This window comes from Aethalodelphis obliquidens, unplaced genomic scaffold, assembly GCF_003676395.1.
Source record: "Aethalodelphis obliquidens isolate GAN/ISIS:26980383/991018 unplaced genomic scaffold, ASM367639v1 scaffold20, whole genome shotgun sequence".
NCBI classification, from domain to species: Eukaryota; Metazoa; Chordata; class Mammalia; order Artiodactyla; family Delphinidae; genus Aethalodelphis; species Aethalodelphis obliquidens.
Window position 1 is genome coordinate 13,937,801 of NW_020837964.1, and position 14,184 is coordinate 13,951,984.

Consider the following 14,184-nt stretch of genomic DNA (forward strand, 5'->3'; position numbering starts at 1 on the left):
CTCTGGACCTTACCAGCCATGTCTAAGATTGCCATGACTGACTGCTCCTCCCTGCCTCTGCCTCACTCAGCAACTTACTTGCTTGGACTTGTCATGCCTTCCTGATCTTTTCAGCATCTTTGGGCATGACCTACTTTTATCGGTGCATGTCCTGTCCTTCCAAGACTATATGCTCACCTTGATTTAACCTCTTTCTGGGCTAACTCATTATATATGAAGATCCCTTTGATCAATTGAGCCCTGGATAGTCTTCTGACAGGAGAGAAGATTCAGCCTCAACCCACATCTCCAACCTTGTTTCCCTACATGAACCCTTTACTTCAAGCAAACTGATCCACTAATGGAACCTTGAATGAACCATGCCATGCACACCCCCAATTTTGTTTGCCAAAAGTTCCATCCTGCAAGACCCAGTTCAAGGCTCTGCTCTCAAAAAGCCTACTCTAACTTCTTAGCCTATGATAATCACCTCAGCCTCTGAACTAGTGTCCTGATTGTCTGTCTTTACCTGTGATTCACACAGCAAGTCCCACTAAATATTAGTTCCAAAGGATATCTCCAAGGGGAAGGCTCCCTCTTAAGAGATTTATAATGCTCATTATCATATGAAAGACTTTTATAAGTCTAACAGCAAATAAACCTGTCAAGCAATATTGAACCCAGTGTTTCTCAAACTTATTTAGCCATGGACTCCCTTTTCTATGTTATATACTGTAATAATTTGGAAGTACAGACATAAGGAAAACTGGTACGTACAGGTCAATGGCACGTCTCACAAGTGACTTTTTATTCTAATGTGTCCTTCTGCCCATGTCTTCTCTCCAACAGGTTTGAATGGCAGCTCTAACTAGCTGTGGGTTTTCTCAACTCCTATTGCTGTCTTTACCCTCACAGCACTCTATGCTTGCTAAGTTTAAGGTAATGTACAGTGCCTAGCAGATAGTAAACACAGAAGATGCTGGTTTCTTTCATTTTGAGGCAGTGGGGCAGAGGGGTCAGGAGTTTGGTCAGTGAAAGAAGCACATAAATATATAAAGCAAATATTAACAGACATAAAGGGAAGAATTTACAATAATATGATAATAGTAGGGGACTTTAACACCTCACTTATATCAATGAACAAATCATCCAGACAGAAAATCAATAAAGAAACTGTGACCTTAACTGACACATCAGACCAGCTGGACTTAATAGATACCTACAGGACATTCCACTCAGTATTCAAAAACAGCAGAATACACATTCTTTTCAAGTGCACATGGAACATTGTCCAGAATAAATCACATGCTAGGCCACAAAACAAGTCTCAACAAATTTAAGAGATAGAAATTATATCAAGCATCCTGTCCAACTGCAACAGTATGAAATTAGAAATCAATCACAGGAAGAAAAACGGGTAAAACACAAACACATGGAGACTAAACAAAATGCTATTAAAAATCAATGGATCAAAGAAGAAATCAAAAAGGAAAGCAAAAATACACCAAAATGAATGACAATAAAAGCACAACTTTCCAAAATCTATGGGACACAGCAAAAGCAGTTCTAAAAGGGACATTTACAGCGATACAGTCCTACCTCAAGAAACAAGAAAAATTTCAAGTAAACAACATAACCTGCTATCTAAAGGAATTAGAAAAACAACGAAGCCCAAAATCAGCAGAAGGAAGGAAATAATAAATATAAGAGAGGAAGTAAATAAAATAGAGACCAAAAAAACCCAATAGAAAAGATCAGTGAAACCAAGATAAATAAAACTGATAAGCCTTTAGCCAGGCTCACTAAGAGAAAAAGAGACAGAACCCAAATAAACAAAATAAGAAATGAAAGAGGAGAAATTACAACTGATATCGCAGAAATACAAACAATCGTAAGAGAATATTATGAATGGTCATATGCCAACAAATTGGACAACCTAGAAGAAATGGATAAATTCCCAGAAACACACAATCTTCCAAGACTGAATCAGGAAAAAATAGATAATCTGAATGTACCAATTACTAGTATTGAAATTCAATCAGTAATCAAAAAACGTCTAAGAGAAAAAAGTCCCGGACTGCCCAGCTTCACAGGGGAATTCTACCAAACATATAAAGAAGAGTTAATACTTATCCTTCTCAAACTATTGCAAAAAATTGAACAGGAGGGAACACTCTCAAACTCATTCTATGAGTCCATTTCCCTGATACCAAAACCAAACAAAGGTACTACCAAAAAAAGAGAAGATTACAGGCCAGTATCTCTGATGGATACAGATGCAAAAATCCTCAACAAAATATTAGCAAGCCAAATTCAACAATATATAAAAAGGATCATACATAATGATCAAGTGGGATTTATTCCAGGGATGCAGGGATGGTTCAATATACACAAATCAATTGCTGTGATATGCCACATTAACAAAACAAATGGTAAAAATCATATGATCATCTCTCAATAGATGCAGAAAAAGCATTCAACAAAATTCAATACCCATTCATGATAAAACTCTCAACCAAGTTGGTATAAAGGGAACATACGCCAACATAATAAAGGCCATTTACAATAAATATACAGCTAATATAATACTCAGTGGTGAAAAGCTAAAAGCTATTTCTCTAAAATCAGGAACAAGACAAGACTCTTGACAATTCTATTTAACATACTATTGGAAGTCCTAGCCACAGCAATCATACAAGAAGAGGAAACAAAAGCATCTAAATTGGAAGGGAAAATTGAAACTGTCAGTATTTGCAGATGACATGATACTATATAGAGAGAACCATAAAGTCTCCAACAAAAAACTACTAGAGCTAATAAATGAACTCAGTAATGTTGCAGAATATAAGACTAATATGCAGAAACCTGTAGATTTTCTATACACTAATAATGAACTATTAGAAAGAGAAAGCAAGAAAACAATCCCATTTACAATTGCATTAAAAAGAATAAAATACCTAGGAAAACTTAACCAATGAGTTGAAAGACCTGTGCTCTGAAAACTATAAGACACTGATGAATGAAATAGAAGATGAAACAAATAACTGGAAAGATATCCCGCATTCATGGATTGGAAGAATTAATACTGTTAAAATGTCCATACTACCCAAAACAATCTACAGATTTAATATAATCCCTATCGAAATACCCATGACATTTTTCAAAGAACTAGAACGAGTAAACCTAAAATTTGTATGGGACCACAAAAGACCCCCTAAAAGCCAAAGCAATCTTGAGAAAAAAGAACAAAGCTGGAGGTATCAGGCTCCCTGACCTCAGACTATACTACAAAGCTACAGTAATCAAAAGAGTGTGGTACTGGTACAAAAGCAGACACATAGATCAATTGAACAGAATACACAGCCCAGAAATAAACCCACACACATACGGTCAATTAATCTATGACAAAGGAGGCAAAAATATACAATGGGGGAAAGACAGTCTCTTCAATAAGTGGTGCTGGGAAAACTGGACAGCTACACGTAAAAGAGTGAAACTAAAAGACTTCCTTACACCATGTAAACTCAAAATGAATTAGAGACCTAAAGGTAAGACTGGAAACCATAAAACTCCTAGAAGAGAACATAGGGAGAACACTCTTTGACATAAATCATAGCAATATTTTTTTTAATCTGTCTCCTAAGGCAAAAGAAATAAAAGCAAAAAATAAACAAATGGGACCTAATGAAACTTAAAAGCTTTTGCATAGCAAAGGAAACCATTAACAAAATGAAAAGACAACCTACTGAATGAAGAAAACATTTGCAAATGGCATGACAGATAAGGAGTTAATATCCAAAATACAAAAACAACTCATAGAACTCAATATCAAAAAAAACAATCTGATTAAAAATGGGCAGAAGGGGCTTCCCTGGTGGTGCAGTGGTTGAGAGTCCGCCTGCTGAGGCAGCGGACACAGGTTTGTGCCCCGGTCTGGGAAGATCCCACATGCCGTGGAGTGGCTAGGCCCGTGAGCCGTGGCGGCTGGGCCTGCGTGCCCGGAGACTGTGCTCTGCAATGGAAGAGGCCACAACAGTGAGAGGCCCGCGTATTGCAAAAAAAAAAAAAATGGGCAGAAGATCTGAACAGACATTTTTCCAAAGAACACATACAGATGGCTAACAGGCACATGAAAAGATGCTCATCATCACTAATTATTAGAGAAATGCAAAGCAAAAAATAAAAAAACAATGAGATATCACCTCACACCTGTCAGAATGGCTATCATCACAAAGCCTACATATTACAAATGTTAGAGAGGATGTGGAGAAAAGGAAACCCTTGTACATTGTTGGTGGAAATATAAATTGAAGCTGCCACTATGGAAAACAGTATGGAGGTTCCTCAGAACCCTAAAAATAGAACTACTGTATGATCCAGCAATTCCACTCCTGGGTACATAATCCGAAAAAAAGGAAAACACTAATTCGAAAAGATACTTGCACCTCAATGTTTATAGCAGCATTATTTACAATAGCCAAGATATGGAAGCAACCCAAATGTCCATGAATAGATGAACAGATAAAGAAGATGTGATACACACACACACACACACACACACACACACACACACAAAATGAAATATTACTTTGCCATAAAAAAGAATGAAATTCTGCCATGTGCAACAAGTGTATGGACCTAGAGAGCATTATGCTTAGTGAAATAGGTCAGATGGAGAAAGACAAATACTATATGTTATTATCTAAAAGACAAAACAAACAAATGTATACAGCAAAACAGAAACAGACCCATAGATATAGAAAACAAACTAGTGTATACCAATGGGAAGAGAGAAGGGGGAGGGGCAAGATAGGGTTATGAAATTAAGAGATACAAACTACTATGTATAAAAAAGATAAGCAACAAGGATATATTGTATAGCACAGGGGATAATAGTCATTATTTTGTAATAACTTTAAATGGAGTATAATCTATAAAAATATCAAATCACTATGTTGTACACCTAAAAAAAAAAGTTTCATCTGTGGAATCAGACAGATCCTGTTCTAACTCTGGCTCAGGTCTCACTAGATAGACATTGAGGTCAAGGACTATGTCTGTTTTGTTCATCGATGCCTGGTACATACGCAGTGCCTGGTACAGAACATGCACTCAATAACTATTTATTGAGCGAATTAAGGACAAAGCAGTTTTCAACCCAAGTGATTTTGCCCACCAGAGGACATCTGACATCTGGACAGAGTTTGGGTTGTCACAACTAGCATCCGATGGGTAAAAGTCAGGGCTGCTATTAAATATGCTACAATGTACAGGACAAAGAATTATCCAGCCCCAAATGTCAATAGCGCAGAGGTTGAGAAACCCTGCTCTACAGTGAGGCTAATCAGGGATAAATTTCTAACTACTGACACTAATCGTTTGGGCTCGAGTAAGTTATCAAATTTCTCTAAGTCTTAATTTCCTCATCTGTAGAATGGGGGACTGATTAAAACTGATAATATATATACAAACAAGATAAAGTATGTAATATATATGAAGTGTTTAACAGTGACTGGTACATATAAAGTGTGACCTATAAATGTAACCTCTGAGTGTTCTTACTATTAATCTTCATTCACTGTCTCATAACGACAATGAGGCTCCTCAGATGGACTCTTTATGCTCTTGGAACTCACCCTATCAATCTCAGAGAGAGTAATCCCATCAAATTAAGCCCTGCATCCCCACTACATTTACTGTAAGGTCAGACTGTATTTATGTGCTTACCAGAGGCTCAACACTGAAAATGTTATTCGAGAAGAGCATGCTATCTGCCTGAACCAGCTTTCTCTGATTCTCAAAGGTGTGGGACAGAAAGGAAAGACACTGTTGTAGTGAAGGATCAGTAATGCACTCCTCAAGAAACCCGTCGATCTCATTCTTTTCCTCTTTGGTAAGATCATCACAGACCCTAAAAAAAAGCAAGAAACGTGAGATTCATTTTGATACTCCCATGAAGAACATTGTAAAGGGCTCCCCACCAGCCCATCCTCTTGGGAATAGTCTCACCCATGACCTTGGGGTGGTCCTTCCTTGCCCTGAATCTATAATATACCAGCTGAGTGACCTTGTATTTTAACCTCTCAAGAACCTCAGCTTGCTTCCTTCAAGAAGCGCTCCCAGGCTTCCTGTCCTACTCAATGCCCATTTGCTTACTCCTGAGCCCTTAGTATATTTGGACAAATATTTTCTTTTAGGTAATTGTGTTTTCCAGGCTGCTTTTTCAATATTTAACATATACCCTGCCTCTCACACTTTAAGTGCAATTTCATTTCTTCTACACTTGCTTAGCTTGAATTCCTTCCTAGCTGTTATTACCTAGAGAACAGAAGCTGGAGCCAGCAAGGCCTAGAGCTTTTTTTGTTTTTGTTTTTTTAATTAATTAATTAATTTTTGGCTGTATTGGGTCTTCGTTGCTGGGCACAGGCTTTCTCTAGTTGCAGCGAGTGGGGGCTACTCTTTGTAGCAGTGCATGGGTTTCTCATTGTGGTGGCATCTCTTGTTCTGGAGCATGGGTTCTAGGCGCACGGGCTTCAGTAGTTGTGGCATGCGGGCTCAGGAGTTGTGGCTCGTGGGCTCTAGAGCGCAGGCTCAGTAGTTGTGGCACACGGGCTTAGCTGCTCCGCGGCATGTGGGATCTTCCTGGACCAGGGCTGCATTGGCAGGTGGATTCTCAACCACTGCGCCACCAGGGAAGTCCCAACGCCTAGGTTTTGTTACTGACTCTACTATCTATTTACTCACTCTGTGACTTCAGGAGTTACTTAAATCCTCTAAGCCTCAGTGCCTTCATCAATAAAATGGAAAGAACAGGAGCTCCTCCATCATAAAGATATGTTGAGAATTAAATGTGATCAAGGACCTGGTATAGTTCCTGGGACAAAACAGTTGCTCAATAAATGCCAGTTTTCTCCTTGTATCAACCGCAGGCAATTACCAAGCTGTCAAGCTTATAAAATGCTCAGACTACACCTGGAGACACGTCCTTTTTTTCTCTCTCTTTCTAGATCTTCATATCCCTTGTGATAAGTCAGAAAAGCAGCCTTCCCGACATTCTACTCGTTACTCAGGCTATGCTCACTTTACTCCTGGTGTCTGTTACTTCACCTGAACTTTGAAGACTGAATTTCATCTCCTCCCAGGATACATGACTATTTTCCCAGCATTTTACTGGTATTACCAGTGGTGAGAGATAAATTATTTAGTAATGTGAGTACTGACTGAGAGGCTAGGGTCACTGAATTCCAGTCCCAGCCCTATTTTCTAAATGACTTCACACAAACCACATGCTCAGCAATGTCAAATAACTCTTTTTTAAATAACTTTTGTGTTCAGGATCCTTTGGTCACATAGCATAAAGAAGTCAAAGAAATAGGTTCAGTATGTTCTGGTCCCAAGGAAGAAAGCATTCTGTGCTCCCTTTTTATTGCTAGATGGGAAGCAGTGTACAAGGTAGCCAGAGCAGCTGTCCTTTTATATTGCTGGGCAGGGCAGGGCAAATTAAAGACAGCTCAGTCCACAGAAAGAAAGGAAACCATGTATTCCTGCAAGTGGAATTTATTGATATCTATTCCTTAGGAATAAGTTCTCAAAAAAAACAATCATGGATGTAAATAAAGAGCAACAAAGAGGTTCATCAAAGTTCTAGCAATAATACTAAAAAAAGTGGGTAAATTCGATGTAACGGATTGAAGTATTGGTTAAATAAATAATGGGAGTCATATACATTACATTTACTTAGGGGGGTTAATGGAAATGGGGTGTGGGGATAAAATGCTTTATGTGGACCAAGGATGATAATGCTCTATGAATTGAGGAGTATGATTAACTCAGCCCTTACACCAGAAAACAAAAGAGGACAAAACAAAAATTCCCAAATGATGCTCTTCTCCCACGCTGTTGGGACTCCTGTATCAGTGACAGCTGTATAATGCATGGGGGGTGGACACCAGATGTCATCCTCTTTGCCCTCTATGCAGAATTAGAGCCAAGGCTGAGAGTCTAAGAAGGGAACGTGCAATACCACCTTAAGCTGGGCTGACTCCAACAAGGACTTCTATATACCTCAGTCTATTGTTTTGCCATCTTGTTGTGCTGATATTCATGGTCTCTTGAATTCAGAGGTGGTTCTGTTTTACAGACGAAGAGACCTCTCATCAGAGAGTGTAATATCACACAACCTTCTCTTTCAGTAAAACCATGGATTTAACCCATTTTGCAAATCGTCTGCTAGCCCGAATACCCATCACCTTCAGGCAGCAGCTACATTCCAGCTAATGGACTATACTCAATGGGGAACCCTTGTGTCTCAAGTACAGTAGCATTGAACTAGTATTGCCCCTTATCTTGAGTTCCTAGAGACCTGCACCCTGCTCCTTTACAACACCCCTAAGAGGTGGTAACTGGATGCTGAGGAGATTAAAAACTAAGAACCTTGGCCATCATGGTTGGCAGAAATACTCCCATGTCCACACCTGGCAAGGAAAGGATGGAGCCATCCACCTTCAGATGGACTGTGTGACCCTGGACACACAACAACTCTGATGCCTGTTATAAAATGAGGACTAGAGGTCCTCTTCCTGTTTATCAGGTACCACTCAAGTCTTCAGATTCTTTTATGATTAGGAAAGGGAAGGGCTCCCCAACCACAACTGAGATTAAGTTGGAGCCTGGGTGGCAGGCTCAAAGCTCAAATAAAACTGATTTATTTAGAGAAACATGTCATTTCCAACACTGGAATGTTTTGGAACACATCTATGCTGATCACTTTGTGGGGGGGCTCCACTGAGGATTCTACAGTTCTTCCACAGAGCAGATCTAGAATTAGAGCAGTTGCTATTGAGACAATGGTCATAACCTTGATGGAGAAATAGGGAGCAGAAATCCTCAAACGCCCATGCCAAGTCTCTGAATATAATAAACTGTGATGAAAATGAGGATGAAAGAATCTTGTAGGATGTTTTATAATCCCTCAGGCCAAGACAGAAGAAGTAAGGAGGAAAGAATTCAGCACCAGTTTTTGAAGAGATTAATTTCTGCAACTCTCAGAAAAGTATCAGGAGAGACCTAAAAGATGATTTTTAAAGGTTCTTATATCTGATTCCTAAGGTTTAAAAAAAATGGAAAAAAATTTTAAGCCCAGAACTTCTTCCTAGGGGAAATAACATCTTCATTGTCAGAGTCTGGAGCCTGAGATTAGCCCGAGGCCCCCAAATCTGGACATCTGCCCTAAAGTTTGTACCAACGTGTTTTGGTAGGCAGAGAGGAAGTCATCCTTCCTAGAATGGAAAGTATAAACTGCCAGAAAGGAATAGGACTCAGTAGGGCTGAAATTCCCCCACTGGGAGAAGAGACGTCCAAGTCTTTGCTCAGGAACATCATCAAGATGCTGGAGAACAAGAAACCATGAAGAGGCATGGACATATATACACTACCAAACGTAAGGTAGATAGCTAGTGGGAAGCAGCCGCATAGCACAGGGAGATCAGCTCGGTGCTTTGTGACCGCCTGGAGGGGTGGGATAGGGAGGGTGGGAGGGAGGGAGACGCAAGCGGGAAGAGATATGGGAATATATGTATATATATAACTGATTCATTTTGTTGTGAAGCTGAAACTAACATACCATTGTAAAGCAATTATACTCCAATAAAGATGTTAAAAAAAAAAAAGTGAAGGGAAAAAAAAAAAAAAGAAAAGAAAAGGAAAAAAAAAAAAAAGAAACCATGATGGCTGGAATAGGGTCTTGAGGACATCCATAATACTAAAGCAATTAGAATTCTTGAAACCACCATGGAGCAACTTTCAGCCCCTGTAGCTGAATGCCTTGGGACGAGTTTTAAGCCATGTTATAACTGGAAAGCAGTGGGCAGGCTCTTGAGTCTCACTTAAAAATATACACTGACGTTTTAAAATCTTAGGTCATTTGGGTGCTGCAAAGGGAAACTTTAATCTCTCAAAGTATACATGAGCCCATTTAGATCATCTCTGTTCCAAGTTCAGGACAAATGTGGACCTTTCGCTCTGCACATTAACTACAGAGGCTGCTGAGGGAAGAGGAGAAAAGGAAGAGGTTGCTCACCATTAGGAGCAGGAGAGTCAAACATTAAAAAGATTATTCCAGGGATTCCTGCACTGGCCTTGCTGGGGAGCTCAAGAGAGAGTTTATACCATTAGCTAAAGAGCTCACTGCTGCTTCCCAGGGATGAGCAAACCTCTGCCCACAAGAAAGTTATCCAAGAACATTCTGCTTTATCTGCCACTGATGTGAGCCTAAGAGACAACCTAAGGGTTTGTGAGAGGGAGGAGGAGAGGGCCTACACCCACAGCAAGAGCACAGCCACCCACCAAAGGGGCAGCTATCCAAAGACAGGAACCAAATGTTCAGTAAAGAGCAAACCTCTTTCTTTGCTTTGCTTTCTGAGAGGATGGGCGTTTCATGGCTAGTTGCATCCAGGACAAGAATCCATGGCTAATAATATGAAACTTGTGGCATGCTTGGGAATGTATCAAGAAACAAGAGAGGCATGGGAGAGAAGACACACCTGGTCAAATAAGAGATTAGGCATCTGGCCCTAAGAGAGGGGTAGGGAGAGGGCATGGAACAGAATATTCAATAGACTCTTCACTTAGATCAACCAATCCAGTTTGCAGGAACATGAGTTATGTCGCCGTGTGTCACCCACACACAGCAAGGTATTCTTATTTAGCCATCTGAAGTCACTCTTCAACTTCATTGTTTAAGGGAGGGGCATGATCCAAGATGATAAAATTGGGCTTCCAATTATGGTTATGAAAGTGCTCTTTAATATTGTTCCCTTGCTACAAGAAAACTGCTAGGGGAACTAATAGAAAGAGCAAAAGAGACAGTGAAAGAAAGACAATGCAAGAGAAAAGGAAGAATAAGACTCAAGGATAATATTAGAGATAGAGCCATGAGTGTTGGAGGAGGTGAAGTGGGGGGGGGGGCGAAAGTCCATCCACGTGTGTTTGAAATTATATTCTCTATACCTTAAGCATTTCTGATAGCAACTGGTTTGAATTTTTCCTGAGTTTCACTGTTGAAATTAACTTCTGTAAATATTTTTTGGACATAGGCATGGCATCAATCACATGCTATACATTTGGTCAAACACAAAGACATACTTGAAATTAAAGCTGGCTTTCCCTCTGATAGTATATACTCATTCTCCCCAAAAGATTATGCCCACAGCACAAGTAGGATATTGAAACACTACTTTTATTGCTGTTTCTTTATTTGTACCTGCTCTCCTATCTTATCTTTAAACACGCCTGGACCATTCTGATTGTTGGTACATACGTGTCAGCTGAAGAATCAGGACAGATGAAACCGTGGATAAGTAGTCTCCTCTTACCTTTTTAAACTACTGGTATCTATACCATGAGGCAAAATGAAGTTTTTAGGCAGGAAAGGCTTTTCTTTTCTCACTTTTTAAAGATGGCACAGGGGCAATCTGGTGATTAAAGCTCATTGTCTGAATGATAAAGCTTCTGGTCCACTGTGTCCTATCACTGTCACAGCTCCTTCTGATTCAATTACGGACAGCACACTGGGGGATTTCTGCCTGGTTTCCCTAGACCTAAGACTTTTATTTTTATCACATACTAACTTGGTTTTAAACAAAGCTTTGAAGCTTCCCAGGGCTAATCTTTAATGAAAATGGAGAGGCAAATTAAAAAGGCTGAAATAAATTCCAATGAAAGCAGCAAAAGAGCTAATTCAGGGAGGATGGAAGAAGATAAAATTGCAAATGGAATTACAGTAATCAAGGACAGATTCAGTAAAAAGAAATATTCAAAATTTAACAGTGATGAGATTAATTAAAACAGTTTGGTTTTCCATTTTATTAATTTTCTCCACTGCCTGAAGTATCATTTGAAAAAGCAGTAGATTAAAGATAGCAACAAGAAATCACTATTAAATTATATGGTTAGCAGGGATTGAGAATGCTACTAAAACTGAAAATATAAAAGCCATTATATCTAAGCCCTCGTTTTCCCCATTCTTCATATTTTCTGAAAGTACCTTTTCACTGAAGAAAAAAAATAAAAAGGCCACATTGATCCCAATCCAAAAGAGATTATTTTTAGAATCCCTATGAAAACTGATCGATCTAGTTAGGGTTATGGAAAGAAATAAAGACATATAGATTAGTTTTGAGAGAATAGTGAAGAATGATGTATTTGGTCTTTAAAATCCAGGAGTTTAGCTACTGATAAATTAAAACTGGGATAAGATTAACTGAGGATGGACGATGTTGTGTTCCACATAGCTCAGCTCCAGTTCTTTAAATGAAAAAGGGAGCATTGTACACTGGACCCAAGTTATAATAAATTTGACACTGAGTGAGTTAGAAACCACAAAGGTCACAGAATTTTCATAACTAAGTTTCATGTTCCCCCAAATTATATAGATAGCGTATAGATAGTGATTTTTCTTACAAACCTATACTTTTCTCGGTCTTCCTCTTCCTGTGTAGCAAATATCTTCCACTGGAAATGGGCAATGATGTTACTGCGGTTGTGAATAGTTAGAGTTCGCTGATTGGCCAGAGATAGGTAAGTTTTCTCAAGGATCAAGGAATTCTTGTCCAGCCTTATGTTCATGTCTATAGCAGCTCCATACAGAGATATAAACACTTTTTCACCTAGAAATTAACAAAGTATAAATACACTTTGAGATTTATTCTAGAACTATGCTACTAGGCTATTTTTCCCCCAAGGTGACATTAGGGAATATAGCACAAGCATTAGACATTTCATACTACCCCCACCCCCCCCAACATCAGTCAGAGATCAGACATGATCAGAAACCTGAAATGTTATGTTTGGTACAGTTATAGAGAAAAACTATCTTGCTTGGTTATTGTAAAAAATACATAAAATATGAATTGTTGTGGTGAGTGCTACCAGTCTTTTTCTTCTTTGTAGTAGTTTAAAATCCGACAACCTGACCATGGGGGCACCTGAGTTGTAGAATTATAACCATTAGCCTCATCTTTATTGCAAGCATGAGCTGGATTTCTTAAATTAACTGCACCCAGTACATCTGGGAAGAGCTGCTCAGCATGAGAGGATCTAAGTCCAAACAAAGGGGATCAGGAAGGAAGCATTAATAACTTCATTAATAGAAAATCAAATATTTAAAATGAACCACATCCCTAGGGAGGGCGGATGGGAGATGCTAAAGGGAGGGGATATAGGGATATATGCATAGATATAGCTGATTCACTTTGTTATACAGCAGAAACTAACACAACATTGTAAAGCAATTATACTCCAAAAAAGATGTTAAAAATAATAATAATAAATGACAGTTTAAACTCAAAGGAAAAAAAAAGGGAACCCACATTCCTAAACAACAGCAATTAAAACAACACTATCTCTGGATAGTGGTTACAAAGAAAGAAAAACACAGAAAGACAAAAGTTATGTTTAAATTTTTAAATGTTAAGAACACCTTTGTTCAGCATAGTAATTTAAGGCCTTGACTTCATTCAGGATGCACCAATTGCCTTGATTCTAGGTATATAAATGAGGCCCCTGGGACTTCCAAGAAGACACAAAGCTACAAACTATATTCTATCTGATCTCTGCAATGTCACAGCAGGTGCCTCAGTCTGACGTCAAAGTAGAAAAAGGAAATACTTAAATATCATCAATGTTCTGTTGATCTGTGCTGTTACCATTTTAATCAGAACCAGAAAGCCTAATCACTTGGACTTTATTTTTTAGCAAATATTTCTGCTATATTCATGACTATATGAACTGAGCACCACTTAGTAAATTGATAATCCTTTATACAGTACAAATGTTTTCTAGGCCCAATCACTTTGAACACAGCAACATCTTCCCCAAAGTTTAAATAAAAAGTAAGTATCTAGGGGACTTCGTGGTGGTGCAGTGGTTAAGAATCCACCTGCCAATGCAGAGGACACGGGTTCAAGCCCTGGTCTGGGAAGATCCCTCATGCCACGGAGCAACTAAGCCTGTGCACCACAACTACTGAGCCTGAGCTCTAGAGCCTGCGAGCCACAACTACTGAGCCCACGTGCCACAACTACTGAAGCCCGCATGCCTAGAGCCTGTGCTCCGCAACAAGAGAAGCCACCGCAATGAGAAGCCTGCGCGCAGCAATGAAGAATAAGCCCCGCTTTCCGCAACTAGAGAAAGCCCGTGCCCAGCAAT

At 39.2% G+C, this 14,184-nt stretch overlaps 1 protein-coding gene across 1 annotated transcript in view; it reads right to left on the reverse strand.

Annotated features, from left to right (window-relative positions):
* Positions 1-14,184, reverse strand: part of HYDIN (HYDIN axonemal central pair apparatus protein) — a 433,475-nt gene that overhangs the window by 273,037 nt on the left and 146,254 nt on the right. The window contains exons 9-10 of the mRNA XM_027119341.1: positions 12,443-12,644; positions 5,707-5,890 (exon numbers count right to left, since the gene is read on the reverse strand). Coding sequence (XP_026975142.1) covers positions 5,707-5,890; positions 12,443-12,644 — 386 coding nt within the window. The remainder of the gene's footprint in view (positions 1-5,706; positions 5,891-12,442; positions 12,645-14,184) is intronic.